Below are 24,273 nucleotides of genomic sequence, written 5' to 3' on the forward strand. Positions count from 1 at the left end.
GGAGGGGTTGTGCCAGGGTTCAGGGTTCCGCTGGTCGAGGTGGGCCATTGGTGCCAGTTTCTGAGCCGTTGTTCCCTTTGGGGCCAGCGTCGTCTGGTCGGCGCGGTGATCGCCCTGTTCGACATTTGGGTTCTCGTAAGGGGCATCGGCCCTTTTGTGGTTTGCCCCGTTGACGGGGCGATGGGGGGGGGGGAGGCTCGCTCTGTTTGCTCACACTTGGTCCCACGATTTGTGGGCCTTTTCGGTCGTGTCATCCGACCTGCGGTGGCGTTGAGCACCTCGTCCTCCCTTGGGGGGTTCGGGGCTAACAGGGCAGGTTTCCTCTCTGCGCTTCGTCAAGTCATATTGGAGTGGGTGTGCTTGGGCGTGGTCGAAATGACTACGTCCCTCAGGTGGGTTTCCCGTCTGTTTCCAGTACCGAAACGAGACTGTGCAGATCTGAGGTTCATTCTGGACTTGTCTCGTCTGAACCCCTGGATTCCTTGCCCTTCCTTTCGAATGACTACTCTGTCTCAGGTCCAGCTTCTGTTGGAGCCGGGTGCCTGGATGGTGTCCCTGGACCTCAAGGACGCTTATTGGCACGTTCCTATTCATCCAGGGTTCAGGGACTGGTTAGGTTTCGTGGTGGGGCGTCACGCTTACCATTTTCGATGCCTACCTTTTGGCTTGAATCTGGCACCTCGCATTTTCACGCGTCTGACCCGGGTTGTGGTGACCCGTCTGCGTCTAATAGGGATTCGGGTTTTGGCCTACCTCGACGACTGGCTGGTGTGGGCTCCCAGTCGGTCGGCTTGTCTGCTCGCCAGGGACTTAGTTCTTTCCCAGGTCACCAGGTTCGGGTTCCTGGTGAACTGGAGGAAGTCCCATCTGGTTCCGTTCCAGGTTCGGACCTGGCTGGGTCTTGTTTGGGATTCTCGGACCGCTGCCTTGTCTCTCCCTCCAGAGGCGTTGTTGCAGCTGCGGGACAGCCGTCGGCTGTTTCTGAGGGGGTCCCAGGTCACTCGGCGGTTGCTCGAGCAGTTGTGCGGGAGTCTGAACTTTGCCGTGCTCGTCTACCCGTCTGGTTGGGTTTGGCTTCGGTGTCTGTTTTGGTTCCTTCAGGGACGTCCCTTCCGCCTCGCTCGCGATTGTTGGGTTCGTCCTCCGTGGGCCTTGTCGGTTGCTGCGTCACCGGCTTCCTCTTCAGGGTTTTCGGGGTTCGGTGCCTTGGCGCCTTCCCGAGCTATCGCTCGATGTGTTCACGGATGCGTCGTCTCTCAGCAAGGGCTTTGTGACCAGTGCTCACCAGGCAGGCCAGGGACGGTGGGGTCCGTCCTTCCATTGGGCTCACAGCACGGTTTGGGAGTTCGCGGCAATCTGGCTCGTGCTTCGGAGGGTTCGGGTCGCTCGGGGATCGACCATTCGCCTCCATTCGGACTGTTCTCCGGTGGTTCATTGCCTGAACCGTGGGGGTTCTCTTCGGTCCTTGGCTCTTTGGGGTTGGTCTCTTCGAGTGGTTCGTCTGCTGGATTCCCGGGCTTTGGCTCTCCGTGCGGTTCATGTCCGGGGAGTGTCCAATGTCCTGACGGACGGTCTGTCTCGCTTCCATCCCCTGTCCACGGAGCCTCGTTTCGTTAGATCTGCTAGACGTACGGTCTCCCAGATGTGGACCTCTTCGCGTCTGCGTGGTCTCGGCGTCTCCCAGTCTATGTGACGCCCTTCCCCGACTGCGAGGCATTCGCGGTGGATGCCTTTTGGCAGGACTGGTCGAGGTGGTGTTACCTGTACTTCTTTCCCCCGGTCTAGCTGTTGCTTCGGGTTCTGGTTCGGTTGGAGACATTCCCAGGGAGATTAGTCCTTGTGGCCTCTTGGTGGCCGGCCCAGCCTTGGTTTCCGATGCTCTTGGCTCGGTGCCCGAACCCGGGATGTTTCCCGCGGCTCCGCCTCTTTCAGGAGGTCGACCCGGTCCGATACAGGGCTGGTTCGAACTTCTCCTCTGCTCTTCGCATCTGGTCTTTTTGACGCGGGTGTATCACCATTTCTATGGTGATCTTCGGTGATATGGTGATATGGTGATGGTGATAATTGGCTTCGTTGATGGTGTCCCACCTGAGAGCTTCGTCTCGGCAACAGTATGAAGTTTCCTGGCATTCTTTTCGCCATTTTCTGGCTCTTCGTAGGTTGTCTCTTCTTTTGGATCGGGTTGTCTTGTCCTTTCTTTCTTGGCTTTTTCAGGGCCGTCATTTGATGCCTAATACTGTCGCCTCGTATCGTGCGGCACTGGCGGAGCCGTTCAAGCTAGCGTTCGGGGTGGACTTCACATCCGCCCCGTTTCGTAAGCTTTCCCGTGCTATGTTTCATCTCCGGCCTGCTCATGCTCTTCCTGAGCCATCCTGGTCTTTGGACAGGGTGCTCTCCTATCTTTCCTCTCCTCGGTTTGTGGTGGCCCCTTCGGTTCCGGATTGTTTTTTCAAGGCTTTGTTTTTGTTGGCATTGGCCTCTGGGCGCCGGGTAGGGGAGCTTCATGCTCTTCTCCGGCGCAGGGGTTTCTGCTCTTTTGGTCCTGGGGGGTAGGTTTGTCTGTTTGCAGCCTTCTCCATCTTTTCTGGCGAAGAACGAGATGGCTGCTTTCCGGAGGGGTCCGTGGGTCAATGATGCTTGGTTGGTTCGGCCAGGGGTGCATCATGTGTTGTGTCCGGTTGCAGCACTTCGCCGTTACCTGCACGCTTCAGCTAGGGTTGCTGGGGATGCACTTTGGGTTGATCCGGTTTCCCTCGTTCCCTGTTCCAGGGCTCGGGTCTCCCAGGTTGTCCGCAGGGTTATTAAGTCTAGCCAGCCTGCGGTCTATCCTCGCGCCCATGACGTTCGGAAGTTTGCAGCTTTGGCTGCCATATTTGGTAACATGTCTTGGGCTCATATTCGGGCGCGTGGATTTTGGAAGTCGAACAGGGTCCTGGCCGCCCGTTATTTGGTGAACGTCCCATTGAACGTTGCTTTGGGTCGCAGGTTGTAGCCAGTTGTCTCGACTTCGCGTTGAGGAGTTTGTGGCCGCCGCCTACCGGGTAAGTCCCTAATTCCTTCTCTTTGGGTATTTAGCTCCAGGGAGCCGTATGGGCTCCCCACAGAAAACCAGTGTTGAATGTAATGAAACGCCATTTTCTGGGTGAGCCCCGGAGGCTCCCTGGCAACCCTCCCTCCCATCCGGTCGGCGGGGTTTTTCGTGTTGGTTGAAGCCTAGTTTCCGAACTGAAGGCAGCTGGCGCGGTGAGGTCCGGGGCCCCCGTCCCCCTCCGGAGGGGGGGGAGAGGGCTGCGCGGACGACCAGCGCGGCAGTAAATTGATTGTTTGATTGTTCTATGGGATTGTAGGGAGTTTTCTACCTCTCTGCTCGGTTTTTGTTGTAGTTTTTACCATGTGGGGTTTGTTGTGTTATGCCTACCTTTCTGGGTGCCTGACCCCGGTCGATGGCAGATAAGGAAAACCTCCAACCACAAGGGGGGTTTTCCAGGGCCATTGCATCCTGAAACCTCTCTGAAGGGGCCAGGTTCTGGCGCTGGTCCCTGGTAGGTCTGAACTCCATAGCTAATGTCTCGGTCTAACATAACATACATTAGCCTGATAAGCTCCAGGGAGCCTCCAGGGCTCACCCAGAAAATGGCGTTTCATTACATTTAACGCTGGTTTTTTTTTAAGTTGTGGATGGAATTGGCTTCAATCTCTTTCTTCAGTACATTCCATTTGCTGATCTGTAAAGGGTACAAGAATTGCCTTATACCTTGATTTGGTTTTCAGCTTCCACCAATATCCTCTTACTTTGCCTCCTTTTATTTTAAATAGGCTTCCTTTTTCCACATTTTCTGTTCTGATCAGGACTTATATGTGGTGATCATATCCCCCTAAGTCCTTTTCACCAGGATTTTATATGTAGTGATCATATCCCCCTATGCTTTTTTTCACCATTCTAAGGTTATAAGGGGGTGAGTTCCCTCAGCCTGTCCTCTGCACTTTCTCAAGTTTCTAATTGTGCTTTATGAGGTGTGGGTTCCATGCTGGTTGTGCTTATTCCAGTAATAGTCTCACGTAGGCAGTGTATGGACTATAAAGCCTCCTTGTTTAGATTCTTAAATAATGTTCTTATTTTTACTAACTTGCCATATACTGGTGATGTTATCCTGCTCACATGAGTGTCTTGTGTTAGTGTTGGGATTATATCCACTCCCAGGGACCAGATTCACGAAGAAGTTACGCAAGTACTTACGAACGTGTACATCTTTCCTCAATCTTCGACGGCTTTGTTTCCAATTACCTGTATAAAAAGTTAATGAGCTTTGGCAGGTCTTTTTCTCTTATTGTGTCTTGTTGGTGCTTTCCCCTTATGATGTACTTAAATGCCCTTTATGTGTTGTTAGATGAAAAAGTACTGCGGTAATAGCCAGCAGGTGGTGGGCTTCACGGTGACCCAGCAGGTGGTGGGCTTCACGGTGACCCAGCAGGTGGTGGGTATCACGGTGACCCAGCAGGTGGTGGGTATCATGGTGACCCAGCAGGTGGTGGTCTTCACGGTGACCCAGCAGGTGGTGGGTATCACAGTGACCCATCAGGTGGTGGGCTTCACGGTGACCCAGCAGGTGGTGGGTTTCATGGTGACCCAGCAGGTGGTGGGTATCACGGTGACCCAGCAGGTGGTGGGCTTCACGGTGACCCAGCAGGTGGTGGGCTTCACAGTGACCCAGCAGGTGGTGGGCTTCACGGTGACCCAGCAGGTGGTGGGCTTCACTGTGACCCAGCAGGTGGTGGGCTTCACGGTGACCCAGCAGGTGGTGGGCTTCACTGTGACCCAGCAGGTGGTGGGCTTCACTGTGACCCAGCAGGTGGTGGGCTTCAAGGTGACCCAGCAGGTGGTGGGCTTCACGGTGACCCGGCAGGTGGTAGGCTTCACTGAGACCCAACAGGTGGTAGGCTTCACGGTGACCTGGCAGGTGGTAGGATTCACAGAGACCCAACAGGTGGTAGGCTTCACACTGACACAGAAGAAAACAGAAAATGCATTTGCTTTTGCGGTGTAAGTATAGTGGGGCAAGAATTAAAGTATCAGAAAAACACTCAAGTAAAATACAAACTAATTTAATTAAAAAACAAAATAAATTACTTTAACATTTGACATACAATCTGGTGTGTACACAGTACTTACCTTGAGGTTACCTTGAGGTGCTTCCGGGGCTTAGTGTCCCTGCGGCTCGGTCGTCGACCAGGCCTCCTGGTTGCTGGACTGATCAACCAGGCTGTTGGACGCGGCTGCTCGCAGCCTGACGTATGAGTCACAGCCTGGTTGATCAGGTATCCTTTGGAGGTGCTTATCCAGTTCTCTCTTAACACTGTGAGGGGATTGCCAGTTATGCCCCTTATGTGTAGCGGAAGCGTGTTGAACAGTCTCGGGCCTCTGATGTTGATAGAGTTCTCTCTCAGAGTACTTGTTGCACCTCCACTTTTCAACGGGGTTATTCTGCACATCCTGCCATGTCTTCTGGTCAAATGTGATGTTATTTCTGTGTGCAGGTTTGGGACCAGCCCCTCTAATATTTTCCACGTGTAAATTATTATGTATCTCTCCCGCCTGCGCTCAAGGGAGTACAGATTTAGGCTCTTTATTCGGTCCCAATAGTTTAGGTGTTTTACTGAGTGGATTCTAGCAGTAAAGGATCTCTGCACGCTCTCCAGGTCAGCAAATTCTCCAGCTTTGAAAGGTGCTGTCATTGTGCAGCAGTACTCCACTCTAGAGAGCACAAGGGTTTTGAAAAGTGTCATCATCGGTATAGCATCTCTAGTGTGAAAAGTTCTTGTTATCCAACCTGTCATTTTTCTTGCAGTTGTGACGGATACTTTATTGTGTTCTTTAAAGGTAATGTCTTCCGACATGAGTACACCCAGATACTTAAAAACAAACATAAATGAAGAACACTGAAAAAAACTCTTTAGACTTGGATAGAGATTGAGACAAGTTAAATACACCCAAAAGGCTACAACATACTTTACCAAAACACCATAACCTGATAATGACCTGCCATAGCAAAATCAATGACAGCTAAAGGTGTTCACACCCTGAGCATCTGAGAAGAGTAATTGGTGACACCTATTTGTGATTTCTCCAGACTTCTGGAATTGACGTCACAATTTTGTCAATGGTGGAACTGGTTGAGAAGCCTGTGGCTTGTTGCCAGGTGTGGAGGCCAGTTGACCGGAAGTAGGTGTTTCATACACTCATGTTACTTCAGTAATATACAGTTCTTAAATTTTATTCACCATAGCATAGGTATAATTGGCCAACTGGACTACCTCAGATGAGAGATTATTTGCTACATTATTTATTATTTTGTTCTTTGAACAGGTCTGTAATGAAAGTCATAAAACTGTTCCACCGTGAAGAGATGGCTCATAATTTATACATCACTCGTGGTACGTCTCTGGATGGTAACTCCATTGCTGGCAGATATGACACAATAAGAGTTATTCTCTGGGCTCGCAAACTCTGCTATGGTAGGTTACTTGTATGTTTGTCTAGCAATGAAATTTGTTCTAAAATAAGTATTATTAAACACAACCATCTCTTTCATGTAAGATCTCTGTGGTTGTATCACAAATGCCAAGTAAATTTGTTACACCAGACCTTCCTGTTGGAAAGCCATACTGTCTTGTCTGTTATTATGTCATTTGTCCAAGAAATCTACTATTTTGTTTGAATTATCTTTTCCAATGATGTGACTTACAATGATACAGATTTATAATTTTGACTTTGCTATCAACATTTGTATAGATTGGTACAATGTTGGCATTTTCCATATGTTTGCTAGGATTGCCTGTTTGTAGTGGAATGTTGTGCGTGGGGTGTGTGTTCTTTCATAACCCAAGGTCCAACTCCATCTAGTACATATAGTTAGGCCATAACTCTGGGTTATGCCCTAGATTCCCTATTGTGTTTGGATGTTGAAAAACCTTGTTTTACACAAACACACTTTGAAATTGTTCATTTAATGTTTCACACATTTCTTTTTTGGTCTCTGAATCTGTTTCTTATTATTAATCTCAGGTTTTTATATTTTACTTGCAATTTGCTTCTTAAAAATTTATATTATAGGCTGGGATCTGTTTTATATTTTTCTGGTATCCCATTTTCAACGTTTCTATATGTAGTCTCATTTCAGTGTATTTGTTTTGTGCCTGAGAGCTACTCACAATAAGCTAACTGGAACAAACTGCATGAGGCTGACTGGATATTTGTGACGCCTGAGAACTATCTGCACCAGGCTGACTGGCCATTGACCCGACACCTGAGTGCAACACAAGGTTTAACATAATTAGGTTTGAACTGCAAAATGTATTAATATTACTGAGACTCATCATCTACATAATGGGGCTGAAGATATGATGACCAAATCACACATGAGGAAATGAAGAAACTAGGCTTTGGTCTGTTCTGGACCATTATCACGATTTTAAATTAATTGTTCAGGACGGCCCAAACACCGTTCTTTCTTTGTTTTTTTATGTGTAGTTTGATCATCATGTATTAACCTTAAACTTTATTACAGGTTAATAGGTTTGGGTAAAAAACTAGTATGGCCATGTCTGTGGTTTAGTTTTACTTGCTCTTGAGAAACACTACCTTCATAGAATAGTTTACTCTATTTCTGGGGGAAGCCTCTTGTTTCTCTCTGAACGTAACTACCCACTGAGAAGGGAAAGATACGGAAACACACCAGGGAGGAGGAAGCACTGCAGAAGATGCGACGAGGATGAGACCCCCAGCCCAGACACATGACCAAAGCCACACAAGGGTGCCGAAATCCAGAAACATTAACCAGATACCAGGCTGCCAGAACCCTGTTCAACCTCCAAAACCCCTGCGCCCAAATATCAGCCCAGGACATGTTCGCAAACACCGCTGAAATAGTGGCATACTTCCCAACATGCTATCAACATTTGTATAGATTGGTACAATGTTGGCATTTTCCAACGTAGTGTACTGGTTCCCAACATCTTGCACACAAGGGTAGATCACAAGTAGCTAGATCCCATAACACTGCAGACAACCTGGGAAGGATAAACCATGGTATAGACCCATAAAGTGGCAAAAATAAAAGTCAGTGCTCCCTGCACCTCTGTGAGAAGGTTTGGTTCTAGCACTGGTCCCTGGTAGGCCTACAGACTGATGTGACCTAGTTGAGGGTACCCTCTTGGTATATAGTAAGGGAGGGACCTGGACTTGCCCAGAAATTGGCATTTTGTTACATTCAACACTGGATTTTTGTGAGAAATGTTATTAATATACTGTACTGTACATTTTCTTTTTCATGTGCAGGTATAAAGGATATTACTGTATTTGCTGCTGCAGCCTGTGAACTTGCTGGGCATGTACCCATATACTGTAAGTACTATAAATAAAATTAGTTATTATTCTAAGATACTGTTTTCTGGGGGGAGCCCCGTCGGCTTCCCGGAGCTATCTCAGGCTGATATGCTAATGTCAGACTTTGGCATCAGTCATGTGTATGGAGTTCTTACGCCTACCGGGGACCACGGCCAGAACCGGGCCCCCTCAGAGAGGCAAGGGAGCAATGGCCTATAGAAGCCACCGTGTGGTTGGAAGCATTCTATGTCTGCCATCGACCGGAACAGGCACTCAGAAAGGTAAGCGCCTCAAAACAAACCCCTATTCTGGTTAAAATTACTACCAAAAGCCGAACAAGTGGATAGAACTCCCTAACAGAAAACAAGCAAACTAGTGTGACGTCACACGCCGCCACGCCGCTGTCTGCGCAGCTCCCCCCTCCCCGGGAGGGGGAAGGGGGAGCCCCAATCCCTCCACGCCGGCTACCCACACCTCAGTTCTTGAGGCTGATGCTATAGGCGAAGGTCATGTGCTCTGGCTCCGGTGTTGCTACAGCACTGTGCTTTGCGTGTGGTGGTTGTTTTTGTGGGTGCGAGAGCCAGGAGTTATCTTCAGTACTCGGGCTGCATGCGCCTAGAGCTGCCTTCCCTAGGTGCCCTGTAAGTACTACCCTTGGGGCTTGGGGCCACCTTTCACAGGCTCCTTGGGGTCTGCCTCTGCTGGTCCGTTTTACCTTTCAGTTTTTCGGCCGCCTGTTAGGCTCTTGGGTGTTCTGTTCTCCCTTGTTACCGGCAGGTAAGAGGCAGTTTGCACTGGTAGGGGCGCAGGGTGCTGCACAGCTTGAATTCCCAACATAGCGGCCGGCTCTGTTCCTTGGGGTTCGCTGTTCTCTTGCGGGGTTTTGTTTTTCTTTTTGTTTTTGCCTGGTGGGGGGTTCTGTCATTTTATTCCGTTAGTTTTTGCCCTTCCACTGTTCTCCTCGGTGGCGCCCCCTGCTAGGTCCCCGTGAGTGTACACGTCCCTGGGGTACAGCTATAGAAGTTTGCTTGGTAGTTTTTGGCGTAGGTTAGCAGCGCCCTGCCTGGGACTACCTGAGCGCGAGTCCTCTTAACCCCTTAACTGCGTTGCCTCCAAATGTGACACCCCCGCAGTGCGCAGGAAATAAATTCTCTGGAAAAAATTCTTTTTTCTTTTTAAAGTGTCAAAAACCCTTCCCTCAGTATGGGTATGTAAAAAAAAAGTCGAAATTGTACTTACTTTGGCTGCTATGGGGTCCGGAAGATGGGGCGTGACGTCATCATTCCCCGTGCGCCCGTGCCATAAGCTCTCGGGGGCGGTGGGGCGCTCGGGGCAGGGCGCGCGAGTTGCCGCGAATATATTTTCGTTCATTTTTTGCGCACGTTTCCAAATACATTTTCATTGTTTTTATGTGCCAATCCAATGTATAATGAACACGTACACTATAATATCGCAGTACAACATCCGTACTGTCTGTAGACACTGTGTTACGTGCATGAAACTTGTGTACACATATGCAGCACATATTTACTATGTATCATGCTAATTTGTGTATATATACAATCTATTTACACACTATACACTGTCACACACTATATACATTCACCATCAACACATTCAGAACACCGCGTAGCAGCTGCTTCGTATGGGCCAATATCAGCTGCCTCGTATGGGCCAATATCAACTGCCTCGTATGGGCCAATATCAGCTGCCTCGTATGGGCCAATATCAGCTTCCTCGTATGGGCCAATAGCAACTTCCTCGTATGGGCCAATAGCAGCTGCCCCGTATGGGCCAATAGCAGCTGCCCCGTATGGGCCAATAGCAGCTGCCTCGTATGGGCCAATATCAACTGCCTCGTATGGGCCAATATCAGCTGCCTCGTATGGGCCAATAGCAGCTGCCTCGTATGGGCCAATAGCAGCTGCCGCATATGGGCTAATAGCAGCTGCCTCGTATGGGCCAATAGGAGCTGCCTCGTATGGGCCAATAGCAGCTGCCTCGTATGGGCCAATAGCAGCTTTCCCGTATGGGCCAATATCAGCTGCCTCGTATGGGCCAATAGCAGCTTTCCCGTATGGGCCAATATCAGCTGCCTCGTATGGGCCAATATCAGCTGCCTCGTATGGGCCAATATCAGCTGCCTCGTATGGGCCAATAGCAGCTGCCTCGTATGGGCCAATAGCAGCTTTCACGTATGGGCCAATATCAGCTGCCTCGTATGGGCCAATAGCAGCTTTCCCGTATGGGCCAATAGCAGCTGCCTCGTATGGGCCAATATCAACTGCCTCGTATGGGCCAATATCAGCTGCCTCGTATGGGCCAATAGCAGCTGCCTCGTATGGGCCAATAGCAGCTGCCGCATATGGGCTAATAGCAGCTGCCTCGTATGGGCCAATAGGAGCTGCCTCGTATGGGCCAATAGCAGCTGCCTCGTATGGGCCAATAGCAGCTTTCCCGTATGGGCCAATATCAGCTGCCTCGTATGGGCCAATAGCAGCTTTCCCGTATGGGCCAATATCAGCTGCCTCGTATGGGCCAATATCAGCTGCCTCGTATGGGCCAATATCAGCTGCCTCGTATGGGCCAATAGCAGCTGCCTCGTATGTGCCAATAGCAGCTTTCCCGTATGGGCCAATATCAGCTGCCTCGTATGGGCCAATAGCAGCTTTCCCGTATGGGCCAATAGCAGCTGCCTCGTATGGGCCTATAGGAGCATTTGGCCATGAACACATTCAGAACACCACGAGTGAGAGCAGCCACACCCAGCCTGTCTCCCTCACTCCAACATCTTACTCGCCAACATTGCTCCTCCCACCATGTTGTTATAGTTCTTATTACACATATTCTATATACCTATCTACATGTTTTATTTACCAGAACTATGCAAGTAAGCCGGTATTGTGTCCAAACAGTACAGTGGCCACCATACACTGCATGAAAAATCACACAGCAGATGACGCTACGATTACGTCACCTCCCTCACCAAAATAGCTCCTCTCAACATTCTCCTGTTGCTGTTCTTACACAATATACACACACTATATATACCCATGTACATATGTGTTGCCCATAGCGAACCACTAAGCTAGTATGGTGAGCAAAACAAGAGTGGCAGCCACACACACAATGAGGCTACCTCAATTCTTGCCCGCCCTCCCTCCCTCATCAAAATTCCTCCTTCCACAATACTACGCACAACGCTAATTATAACCACAATCCTGCTATTATCACAATCCTGGTCACTAATTCCTGTAAATGAATAATTGACCACACGTATATTTTGAAAAGGAACCTAAGAAATCATTTGAAGATTCCTAGATGAACGAAATAATGCTGTGGTGCTGTGGCTAGCGCTGTGAACATTGTGAACAGCATTGGATCACTGATATTTGAACATTGTACCCAGTCATTATCACACTCAGGCTCTAATATAACACTATCATAGCTAAATAATACAAGTTATATATATATTTTGACATTATTAGGCGATGCTGTGGTCACATGCTGAACAGCAGTGCTGTGCGCTCATGCTGCAAGCGCCAGCCTTGGTTGCTCACACACTACTGAGGCTCTCACACTCGGGAAGGTGGACCACGATTTTTTTTAAAGATGGCGTCTGTTTACAAGAGCCCTGAGGAAGCTGATGTGAACCCCATGTAGCCGCGGGAGTTTTGAATGGAACGTGAAAAATACAAATACCCGGAGGCGCGTTGCGCAAACCAGACATGAGCCTGCAGGCGCGTTGCGCAGTTTAAGGGTTAAAGTAAACGCTCAGGACCCTGGGAATCCCCTAGGGGGCGCGTGGGTCTGATGGATGTGAACCCGGTGTCCCCGTTCGTTGTGTGCGAGTTTGAGGGTTGCTTGGTCCCCTTGTCTCAGGGTGACCCTCATTGTTTTTGCCTCTGCCTGTTGGGTTGGTGATACATTCGACCCTGAGTCCTGAGAGTGTTGCTGCTTGCTTGTGATTCAATTTACCCAATCCTCTGATGAATCTCTTTGGGTACAGGCGGCGTTGCAGTCTAGGTTTCGTCTGTTGCAACGCCCTCGGTTGGTTGCTCACCCGGATGCCCCGGGGCTGCCCCGCTTTGCTTTTCGAGACCCGGACTTGGGGGTGGGAGTTGCTTCGATCCTGGTTCAGTCCGCACCTCTTCGTCCTTCCCCTTCTGTTCGTTCTGGCCCCCCCCTCCTGCTTCCGGCCCCGAAGCGTCTGAGGGTTTCGGGATCGGAGCAGGGGTTACTTGATCTCGAGACTCGGGCAGCTTCGGGGGGTGCCCCATTCCGGGGGGGCGGCAGAGGCATTCGAGTCTTGTCTCCTGGCCGAAGCTTCTGGGTCTGATCAGTGGGCCCCCCTTCCTCCAGCTTTTCCGGCTGCTCCGTCCTTGTCTTGTTGGGTCGGGGCTTGGGGAGAGGACTCGGCCTCGGGTCCTGTGGTGAAGGACCTCGAGGCTGGGGAGGGGCTGACTTGGGGGCCTTGGGCCCCGCTTGACCCCGCCTGGGTTTTTCTTCCCTCTGAGCGGGGCTTATTGTTACAAGGAGTGGGGTTTTCTTTTCCCCCCTCTGCTTACGAGTTGGATTTGGTGTCGGCCCCTTCCCGGGTTCGGTTCCGTGTTCCCCCGGGTACGTCGGTTCCGTCTTTTCGGAGGTTTTCAGCTTATCGCATCCAACCTGGTGTGGTGTAGGTGGCCTTTGCAGCTTACCTCCTGCGTGACCCGGATTATGCCTCGGAAATGGATCCGTCCATGTTCAGGTTTGGGACTTCGTTCCCTTTCTGGCTCCGTTACGAGGTTCCGGAGTCGTCCTGGCTAGCAGACTGCCCCTTGTTTGTTCTGGATTCCTGGCATTCCTTCTGTCGTTCCCGCACACTGGAGTGGCGGGAAGCTTCCACAGTGCTTCAGGTTTTCCTGGGGGGTGAGCTTGAGTACCTGAATGAGTGCTTGTTTGCCCCTGCCCTTCCCCGCGATGTGGGCGTTATTCAGCTCCATGTGCAGGTTCCCACCCTTTCGGCGGCGCTTGTTGCGGAGGACTTGCGCGCCCGGGGCCTTTTGGCTTCGGCCTTGCGGTTCTTTTCCCCCTCCTAGAGCTGTCCTCGGATTGGCTCGTGGAGGATGTGAGGACGCTTGGGTCCGTCCCGGGGTCTGCCACCTTGTCCTCGGCTACGCGTTCGTCGGCTGCCTTGTTGAAGCTGTTCACGCTGATTTTGCGGGATGCGGTTTCCCTGTTTTATGCTTCCCGTCTCGCGTGTCGGCAGACGGTGCTGGGTTCCTCCGTGGAATCTGCTTGGGTTCTGGCTCTTAGGCGTTCTTCACCTTTTTGTCCTCTTCTGTTTGAGGAGTCGGCCGTGGCGCAGTTTATTCAGGCTACATCGGTGGCTTGTCGTTTGATGTCGGACTTGTTAGTTTTCCGGGGGTCCTGGGGTGGGTCTTCCCGGAAGGGTCGTGCCAGGGCTCGGGGTTCCTCTCGTCGTGGTAGGCCTCTGGTGTCAGGTTCGGGTTTGGCTCCTCTTGTGGACCCTCCCTCGTCTGGTCGGCGCGGGGTTCTGGGTCTCGTAGGGGTCACCGGCTCTTTCGCAGTTTGCCCCATTGATGGGGCGATGGGGGGCGGCTTGCGCGGTTTGCCTGCGCCTGGTCCTACGATTCGTGGGCCTTTCGGGTCGTGTCTGGCGGCCTGCGGTGGCGTTGGGTGGCCCCTCCCCCCTTGGGGGGGGTCGGGGCTGGCAGGGCAGGTTCCTTTCCCAGCGCTCTGTCGAGTCGTCTTAGAGTGGGTATGCTTGGGTGTCGTCGAAACGACGTCGTCCCTCAGATGGGTTTCCCGTCTGTTTTCGGTTCCGAAACGGGACTGCGCGGACTTGCGGTTCATTCTGGACTTGTCCCGTCTGAACCCCTGGGTTCATTGCCCCTCCTTTCGGATGACTACGCTGTCTCAGGTTTGGCTCCTCTTGGAGCCGGGCGCTTGGATGGTGTCCCTGGACCTCCGGGACGCTTATTGGCATGTCCCGATTCATCCACGGTTCAGGGACTGGCTCGGTTTTGTTGTGGGGCGTCTGAGTTATCGCTTTCGTTCTCTCCCATTCGGGTTGAACCTGGCACCTCGCGTGTTCATGCGCCTTACACGGGTTGTGGTGGCTCGTTTGCGTCTCCTAGGTGTTCGGGTGTTGGCCTACCTCGACGACTGGCTGGTTTGGGCTCCCAGCCGGTCAGCTTGCTTGCTAGCCAGGGATTTGGTTCTTTCCCAGGTCGCCGGGTTCGGGTTCTTGGTGAACTGGAGGAAGTCCCATCTGGTTCCCTCTCAGGTTCGGACTTGGCTGGGTCTCGTTTGGGACTCTCGAACCGCCTCCTTGTCTCTCCCTCCGGAGTCTCTCCTGCGGCTGCGGTCCCGCCTTCGTCTGTTTCTGGAGGGCCCTCGGGTCACCCGGCGGTTGTTCGAGGGGCTGTGTGGGAGCCTGAACTTCACGATGGTGGTCTACCCGCCGGGTCGGGTTTGGCTTCGTCGGCTGTTCTGGTTCCTTCGGGGTTCCCCCTTCCGCCTCTCTCGCGATCGCAGAGTTCGACCCCCAGGGGCCTTGCATTGGTTGCTGCGTCACCGGCTTCATCTTCGGGTTTTTCGGGGTTCAGTGCCTTGGCGCCTACCCGAGCCCTCGCTCGATGTATACACAGATGCGTCGTCTCTCGGCTGGGGTTTTGTGATCAGTGCTCACCAGGCCGGCCAGGGGCGTTGGGATCCATCCTTCCGTCGAGCTCACAGCACGGTGCGAGAGTTCGCGGCAGTGTGGTTTGCTCTGGGGAGGATTCGGGTGGCCCGCGGATCGACGATTCGGCTCCATTCGGACTGCTCTCCGGTGGTTCATTGCCTGAACCGCAGGGGTTCGATGCGGTCCTTGTCTATTTGGGGTTGGTCGCTTCGGGTGACTCGTCTGCTGAGTTCTCGGGGTTTGGCTCTCCTGGCGGTTCATGTACAGGTCTTGTTCAATGTCTTGGCCGACGCCCTGTCTCGCTTCGTTCCCCTCTCCACGGAGTGGACGGTCGATGACGAGTCCTTCCATTGGCTTTGCCAGACGTTCGGGTGCCCCGAGGTGGACCTCTTTGTGTTGGCGTGGTCGCGGCGTCTTCCCGTTTATGCGGCGCCCTTCCCCAATCGCGAGGCCGTCGGGGTCGACGCCTTTCGGCTAGACTAGTCGAGGTGGGGATTCCTGTACCTTTTTCCCCCAGTTCGGCTGTTGCTCCATGTCCTGACTTGCTTAGAGACTTAACACTTTCGGGCCCCATTCGGATGGTAAAAAAAAAAAAGCGGTATGTGCTCGCGGCGTTTTTGCCGCGTAAGCGTAAAAACAAAAATGTGTATACTCTTTTTACTCTCCTGACCTTAGTTCTCGAGCTACATATTTCATTTTGGTACCAACGTGTTCGCAATAAAATTCTCTAGAAGAACATCAGTAAAAAAGAGTCACAAAACTTATAGGGATACCAGCACCAAATAAATAACTACGAAGATGACTCGCCGTGAGCGCCCAACAGCAACAAAATGTTTTTACTCTTGGGATTGTTATCACCTCCACACTTGTCCTACAGCGTTAATTTTGGCATCATTGGACTCGCAATGAAATTCCCAACACGGTGATATGAATATAAGCGTAGAATAATAATTGCGGCCCACCCGCAAGAGTGTGGGAAGTGGTGAAATTGTTACCCGGTATCGGTGACGGGACGACACACGGCGCTTTGAAAGTTTATACTTATTTCACTCTCATGACATTATTATTCTATGTACGTCATTCATTTTTGTGTCAATGTGTTCGCAATAGAATGTTCTATGAGCCCGTAGGTAAAAAAAGATCAACAAAGCGTAAGATAGAATAGCGCCAAATATAAAACTACGCTGGAACATATCAGTGAGCGTCAAACACACACGAAATGTTTTTACTTTTGTTATGTTTGTGAACCTTTCATGAACTTATTGTACCATGCAGCCTAGTGGTGAGAAAGAGAGCCTCATGGCGCGCAGTTTAAAACAAACCCAAAGTAAATCGGATAAAAATTGAATTTTATACAAATATTTTAAAAGAGGACATAAATTTATGTCCACCATGCGGGAGCGGGTAGGCGAAACAGGACGCCGGGAGGAGTCCTCATCCGCTGAAAGTGTTAACAGGGGAGAGTTGTCCTTCTGGCCCCTAGGTGGCTGGCCCAGCCTTGGTTTCATGCACTGGTTGCTCGGTGTCCGAACCCGAGGGTTTTCCAGCGGCTCCACCTCTTTCAGCAGTTCGAGCTGGTACGTCACGTGGCTGGGTCGATTTTCTCCTCGAGTCTTCGCGTATGGGTTTTTTGACTCGAGTTTATCATCATCTCTATGGTGATCAGGTGGCCTCCTTGTTGGTGTCTCACCTGAGGGCTTCTTCTCGGCGTCAGTATGAAGTTTCCTGGCGGTCCTTCTGTTTCTTTTTGCGTCTTCGTCATGTTAGTTCCTTGTCTGTTCGGGTGGTCTTGTCCTTCCTCTCGTGGTTGTTTCAGGACCATCATCTTATGCCTAACACTGTCGCCTCGTATCGTGCGGCGCTGGCGGAGCCGCTTCAGCTTGCCTTCGGTATCGATGTTACGTCTGCGCCGTTTCGTAAGGTGTCTCGTGCATTGTTTCACCTCCGGCCTGCTAATGCGCCGCCTGAGCCGTCCTGGTCTTTGGACAGAGTGCTCGCTTTCCTTTCATCTTCTCATTTCGTTGTGGCTCCTTCGGTCCAGGATTGTTTTTCCAAGGCACTTTTCTTGTTGGCTTTGGCCTCTGGAGGTCGGGTAGAGGAGCTTCATGCTCTCCTCCGGCGCAGGGGTTTCTGCTCTTTTGGTCGTGGTGATAGTTTTGTTCGCTTGCAGCCATCTCCTTCTTTTCTGGCGAAGAATGAGACTGCTGCGTTCCGGAGGGGTCCATGGGTGGTTGATGCTTGGTTGGTCAGGCCGGGGATGCATCATGTTTTATGTCCGGTTGCGGCGCTTTGCCGTTATTTGCGCACCACGGCTTCTGTGTCTGGGGACGCGCTGTTGGTTGATCCGGTTTCCCTTCTTCCCTGTTCGCAGGTTCGAGTCTCCCAGGTCGTCCGCAGGGTTATTAAGTCCAGCCAGCCTGAGGTCTATCCTCGTGCCCATGACGTTCGTAAGTTCGCGGCTCTTCCTGCCGTCTTTGGGAATATGTCTTGGTCTGATATTCGGGCGCGGAGATTTTGGCGGTCGAACAGGGTCCTGGCTGCTCGTTACCTTGTGAATGTCTCTGGGCTACGTCAGGCCTGTGTTGCTTTGGGTCGGCGGTTGCAGCCAGTTGTCTCTTCTTCGAGTTGAGGAGTGAGCGATGACCGCCTCCATGGTAAGTGCCTCTTTTTCCGTCTGTGGGTAGTTAGCTCTGGGGAGCCGACGGGGCTTCCCCCAGAAAACCAGTGTTGAATGTAATGAAACGCCATTTTCTGGGTGAGTCCCGGAGGCTCCCCGGCATCCCTCCCTCTCTCCCTCCGGTCGGCGTTTTTTTCACGTTTTTGACATCCAGCCTCAAGAACTGAGGTGTGGGTAGCCAGCGTGGAGGGTCTGGGGCTCCCCCTTCCCCCTCCCGGGAAGGGGGGTGCTGCGCAGACAGCGGCGCGGCGGCGTCACACTAGTTTGCTTGTTTTCTGTTGGGAAGTTCTTTCCACTAGTTCGGCTTTTGGTAGCAATTTTAACCAGAATAGGGGTTTGTTTTGAGGCGCTTACCTTTCTGGGGTGCCTGTTCCGGTCGTTGGCAGACATATAATGCTTCCAACCACACGGGGGCTTCTATAGGCCATTGCTCCCCTTGCCTCTCTGAGGGAGCCTGGTTCTGGCCGTGGTCCCCGGTAGGCCTAAGAACTCCATACACATGACTGATGCCAAAGTCTGACATTAGGATATCAGCCTGAGATAGCTTCGAGGAGCCTCCGGGACTCACCCAGAAAATGGCGTTTCATTACATTCAACGCTGGTTTTTTAGTAGCGTCACTTGTGTGCGCACCTGACGGGTTAAGAATGTTAAAGATGTCAGTGCTAGTAGAGAAGAGACTTGAAGGTGACATAACAAGACCCACACTCAGTGAACGAGTGTGTGGATAATTGTACTGGTGTACAGTATATCAGGTGCATTACTGTACTGGTGTACACTACAGTAGATGTATTACACTACAATAGATGTATGTATTATTATTAAGGGAGCCGGTTGGCCGAGCGGACAGCACGCTGGACTTGTGATCCTGTGGTCCTGGGTTCAATCCCAGGCGCCGGCGAGAAAGAATGGGCAGAGTTTCTTTCACCCTATGCCCCTGTTACCTAGCAGTAAAATAGGTACCTGGGTGTTAGTCAGCTGTCACAGGCTTCTTCCTGGGGGTGGAGGCCTGGTTGAGGACTGGGCCGCGGGAACACTAAAAAGCCCCGAAATCATCTCAAGGTAACCTCAAGATATACTCTACTGGTGTACACTAAAGTAGATGCATTACTCTACTGGTGTACACTACAGTAGATGCATTACTGTACTGGTGTACACTACAGTAGATATATTACTCTACTGGTGTACACTACAGTAGATGCATTACTGTACTGGTGTACACTACAGTAGATGTATTACTCTACTGGTGTACACTACAGTAGATGCATTACTGTACTGGTGTACACTACAGTAGATGTATTACTGTTCTGGTGTACACTACAGTAGATGTATTACTGTTCTGGTGTACACTACAATAGATGCATTACTCTACTGGTGTACACTACAGTAGATGCATTACTCTACTGGTGTACACTACAGTAGATGCATTACTCTACTGGTGTACACTACAGTAGATGCATTACTCTACTGGTGTACACTACAGTAGATGCATTACTCTACTTGTGTACACTACAGTAGATGCATTACTGTACTGGTGTACACTACAGTAGATGTAATATTCTACTGGTGTACACTACAGTAGATGCATTACTCTACTGGTGTACACTACAGTAGATGTATTACTGTTCTGGTGTACACTACAGTAGATGCATTACTCTACTGGTGTACACTACAGTAGATGCATTACTGTACTGGTGTACACTACAGTAGATGCATTACTCTACTGGTGTACACTACAGTAGATGCATTACTGTACTGTATACAGTATTGTTAGTGTGTGACTGTACTGTATACAGAATTGTTAGTGTGTGACTGTACTGTATACAGTATTGTTGGTGTGTGACTGTACTGTATACAGTATTGTTAGTGTGTGACTGTACTGTATACAGTATTGTTGGTGTGTGACTGTACTGTATACAGAATTGTTAGTGTGTGACTGTACTGTATACAGTATTGTTGGTGTGTGACTGTACTGTGTACAGTGTAGCGAGTAGATTATCCCAATAATATACTCGCTCCAAATATAGTGTTAATGTTCCTGTCAACCTTTGGAGATGAATGAGGTGAGGCGTTGCCCGGGCAACACGGTGAGATGCCCGAGCAATATAAGCAGCGGTGTAGCGAACATTAACTAGTCTACTTTCAAGTGTGGTCTAGAGCAGACACTTGCGAGATACTGTACCAACGCTCAGTGCGCTCAACTCACACCAACGTATCACCTGTGTACTTCTGTATATTCGACCAAATATATATATAGTATCTTAGTGTCTGTGTTTATTTGTCACCATACTTTACGTAACAATAGAACCGTTACATTGGTGACCCCAGAGAGTTTCGACGATACCCAGCCACGATGGACTACAACATGGACTCTCACTGGACCTCCACTGCTGCTGCTTGCTGTGGACCGCAGCCACCTGTCGTGGAACGTTGCCAACACCCTTGCCACAGCTATGATTTTCATCGCGATCATCTCTGCATTTTCATCTACTACGGCTTGCTGCTCCACGATCACTACTCACTCATCTGACAGCCTCATCAATGATTACATCATGTTGGATCTACAGCTTGTCCTGCCGACTCTCCGTCGCTGCCAGGGCACTGCTCGTCCTACGCCCACGACAGCTGCTCTGTCATCAGATTCGTCTACACGTTCACTGTATTTTGATACTCGGCCGACTCAAGCCCTTTGCGCAGTACAGGACTTACAGCTTGCGTTTCCGACACTTCGTCGCCTTCAGGACAATTCAGCTCTAGATGTGATTACCTCGTTGTCCTAACTACGTGCCTACATTACCTCCTAATGTCCTGGTGCCCGAGCCCATCCGCCCCGGATCTAAATGCTCCACCAGCGACCCAAGGACGCAACAATTATGCACATTCTTCTCTCCTGCTACACCGAGCTTGTCCACACACTGCCTACATCTTTTAGTACCAGACTACAATTTCCACAGTCAACAATGTAGTACTCGGCGTGTACAGTCCTAATCAATCCAAGACGCTACAGCTTCGACACAGAGCAGACAGCAGACTACGACCGCATCGAGCCGCCACGCTCTCGCTCCCCGAGTTTAGACACTCACAATTCTCAATCGAGCCGCCACGCTCTCGCTCCCCGAGTTTAGACACTCACAATTCTCAATCGAGCCGCCATGCTCTCCCACATAGAGCTCCACGACTCCGGCCTCACTCAGCTCTCTGCTCTGCTCCAGGCTTCGTCTCAACGTCTGCAACACTGCTAAATCCAGAGACACATCCGCCGACATCCGTCAATAAACTTATTTCAATTTCAATTTCAATTTCAATTTCCGACTACGCAGTTCACTTTTCGACCACAGTTACCAGCAGCACCGCCACCTACGACAACGGACGATCCTGTACGACCTCCCACCCTACAACCCCAGTTACCAGCCGCACCACAACCTGATCCTACGACGACGGACGATCCTGTGCGACCTCCCACCCTACGACCCCAGTTAGATGACATCAGCGAAGAGGAGGAAGTTAACTTTGATGGTTATGTAACGCGAGCAGGGCGTACAATTCACCGACCAGCTAAGTTCCTTGATCAAGTATTTTTCCTTTCATCCCCTGGGAGGGGGAGTTCTGTAGCGAGTAGATTATCCCAATAATATACTCGCTCCAAATATAGTGTTAATGTTCCTGTCAACCTTTGGAGATGAATGAGGTGAGGCGTTGCCCGGGCAACACGGTGAGATGCCCGAGCAATATAAGCAGCGGTGTAGCGAACATTAACTAGTCTACTTTCAAGTGTGGTCTAGAGCAGACACTTGCGAGATACTGTACCAACGCTCAGTGCGCTCAACTCACACCAACGTATCACCTGTGTACTTCTGTATATTCGACCAAATATATATATAGTATCTTAGTGTCTGTGTTTATTTGTCACCATACTTTACGTAACAATAGAACCGTTACAACAGTATTGTTAGTGTGTGACTGTACTGTATACAGTATTGTTGGTGTGTGACTGTACTGTATACAGTATTGTTAGTGTGTGACTGTACTGTATACACTATTGTTGGTGTGTGACTGTACTGTATACAGTATTGTTAGTGTGTGACTGTACTGTATACAGTATTGTTGGTGTGTGACTGTACTGTATACAGTATTGTTAGTGTGTGACTGTACTGTATACAGTATTGTTGGTGTGTAACTGTACTGTATACAGTATTGTTGGTGTGTGACTGTACTGTATACAGTATTGTTGGTGTGTGACTGTACTGTATACAGTATTGTTAGTGTGTGACTGTACTGTATACAGTATTGTTGGTGTGTGACTGTACTGTATACAGTATTGTTAGTGTGTGACTGTACTGTATACAGTATTGTTGGTGTGTGACTGTACTGGTGTACAGTATTGTTGGTGTGTGACTGTACTGTATACAGTATTGTTGGTGTGTGACTGTACTGGTGTACAGTATTGTTGGTGTGTGACTGTACTGTATACAGTATTGTTGGTGTGTGACTGTACTGGTGTACAGTATTGTTGGTGTGTGACTGTACTGTATACAGTATTGTTGGTGTGTGACTGTACTGGTGTACAGTATTGTTGGTGTGTGACTGTACTGTATACAGTATTGTTGGTGTGTGACTGTACTGTATACAGTATTGTTGGTGTATGACTACTGATACTCAGAAAGAAGTGTAAACTGTATCTTTATTGGTTATTCTATAATGTGTGTGATGAAAATACTAATAAATTTCATGTTTCCTTCAGCAAGTGAACATTGGAGCGGCCTGTCGGAGGAAGCTATCACCCACACTACAAAAAGTGTGTGTGAAGACCATTTTGTAGCCATGAATGACAAAATTACCGAGTTGTTCTCCGAAAACAGTATTTTAGAGTAAGCTGCTTTTATATGCTGCTGATGCTGTGTCTGCCATTTGTCAAAATTAAAAAAATATTAATAAATACAAATTAAAGTTTTTAGAAATTTTTATGAGTTGTTGAGAATTGTTAACGTTTACTGATTAGTTATTACACTGTACCATGTATGTTTCTGGACACGTTACGTCTTCTTACTATGCACTACTATGCACTGGGGGTCAGACGGCAGAGTGGCCAGCGCTCGGGATCCGTAGTTCTAAGGTTCGGGGTTCAATCCCCGGCGGAGGTGGAATGGGCAGAGTTTCATTCACCCTGATTGCCCATGTTCACCTAACAATAAATAGGTACTGTACCTGGGAGTTAGACAGCTGCCACGGGCTGCTTCCTGGGAGTATGTGTAACAAAAAGGAGGCCTGGTTGAGGACCAGGCTGCGGGGATGCTAAGCCCCAAAATCATCTCAAGATAAGAATCTCAATATGATACTTGTTTATCCAGGTCTTGTGATTGTTTTTAGATTTTGTACTAAAACAAGATAATGTGCCGTTGTGTAAATCATTCCCTTGTTATTGACATAACACGTTTAACACATTTTCACAGGAAGTAAGCACTTATGAATGTATCAGAAAAAGGATGTTCACTTCATTCTTCTAGAACATATACTTGAAGCATTGTGAATCATAATCTCACATACAAAGTCTAGATATTGATGCTAATATACAGGATGTCCAAGAGTTAGCTATCTACTTCTATGAAATCAGACAAATCTAATAAAAACCTACATATTTTGACATAATATCCTCTCCCTCTGCTACTCTTCCCATTATTTATTGCCTTCCCACATTCTGCCTTGTTCTCCCCCATTCCAGCTTGTCCTTTCCCATCCCCCTTCTCCCAGGCCTTCTTTTATGTGAAGTAAACATATGCATATGTATATGTTATCATCCATAAATATATTTCCAGGAAGTATAATATTCCAGAGAACTTGTGTACATTATGCATTAGTATCAATGACAACATTATCCTAAACATAGTATGAGAGTTGTACTGTACAGTGCTACCATTCAGTTCATTCTCGACTCACAATCAGGAATGCCGGTTTCGAATCCCGGGTGGGACATAAATTGTTAGGCACGTTTCCTTTCACCTAATGCCTCTGTTCACCTAGCAGTAAGTAGGTTCCCAGGAGTTAACTGTTGTGGGGATGCATCCTGATGCACTGTATACAATGTTCAGAACAGAACATTGTATACGGTATCTTGAAAAAGGATGTAGGGTACATCCAAAAGTTTTTAATACACTTACACATTTATTGGAGTCTTTCCTTCACCTTCATTCAAGCACTATGGTATTATAGTAAGTTTTCCATTATTATTAACCCAACCACTTGGGCTGGATGGTTGAGTGACAGTCTCGCTTCATGCAGGTCGGCGTTCAATCCCCGACCATCCAAGTAGTTGGGCACCATTCTTTCCCCACCATCCCATCCCAAATCATTATCCTGAGCCCTTCGAAGTGCTATATAGTCGTAATGGCTTGGCACTTTCCCCTGAAAATTCCTCTCTATTATTATTATTATATTTTTATTAACATAGGAGGGGATGGGGTCATATGCTCACATTCCAATGCCTGCTGCCCAGAACTGGGGGGTGCACGATAAACTACCCACCTCTT

The 24,273-nt window shown here is 49.6% G+C and overlaps 1 protein-coding gene across 1 annotated transcript in view; it reads left to right on the top strand.

Annotated features, from left to right (window-relative positions):
- LOC123764816 (GDP-D-glucose phosphorylase 1) overlaps positions 1-23,911 on the top strand; it is a 111,709-nt gene extending 87,798 nt beyond the window's left edge. The window contains exons 8-10 of the mRNA XM_069302835.1: positions 6,365-6,513; positions 8,336-8,401; positions 22,491-23,911. Of these exons, the coding sequence (XP_069158936.1) occupies positions 6,365-6,513; positions 8,336-8,401; positions 22,491-22,621 (346 nt within the window). The 3' untranslated portion in view covers positions 22,622-23,911. The remainder of the gene's footprint in view (positions 1-6,364; positions 6,514-8,335; positions 8,402-22,490) is intronic.
- Positions 23,912-24,273: the final 362 nt, after the last annotated feature.

This window comes from Procambarus clarkii, chromosome 48, assembly GCF_040958095.1.
Source record: "Procambarus clarkii isolate CNS0578487 chromosome 48, FALCON_Pclarkii_2.0, whole genome shotgun sequence".
NCBI classification, from domain to species: domain Eukaryota; kingdom Metazoa; phylum Arthropoda; class Malacostraca; order Decapoda; family Cambaridae; genus Procambarus; species Procambarus clarkii.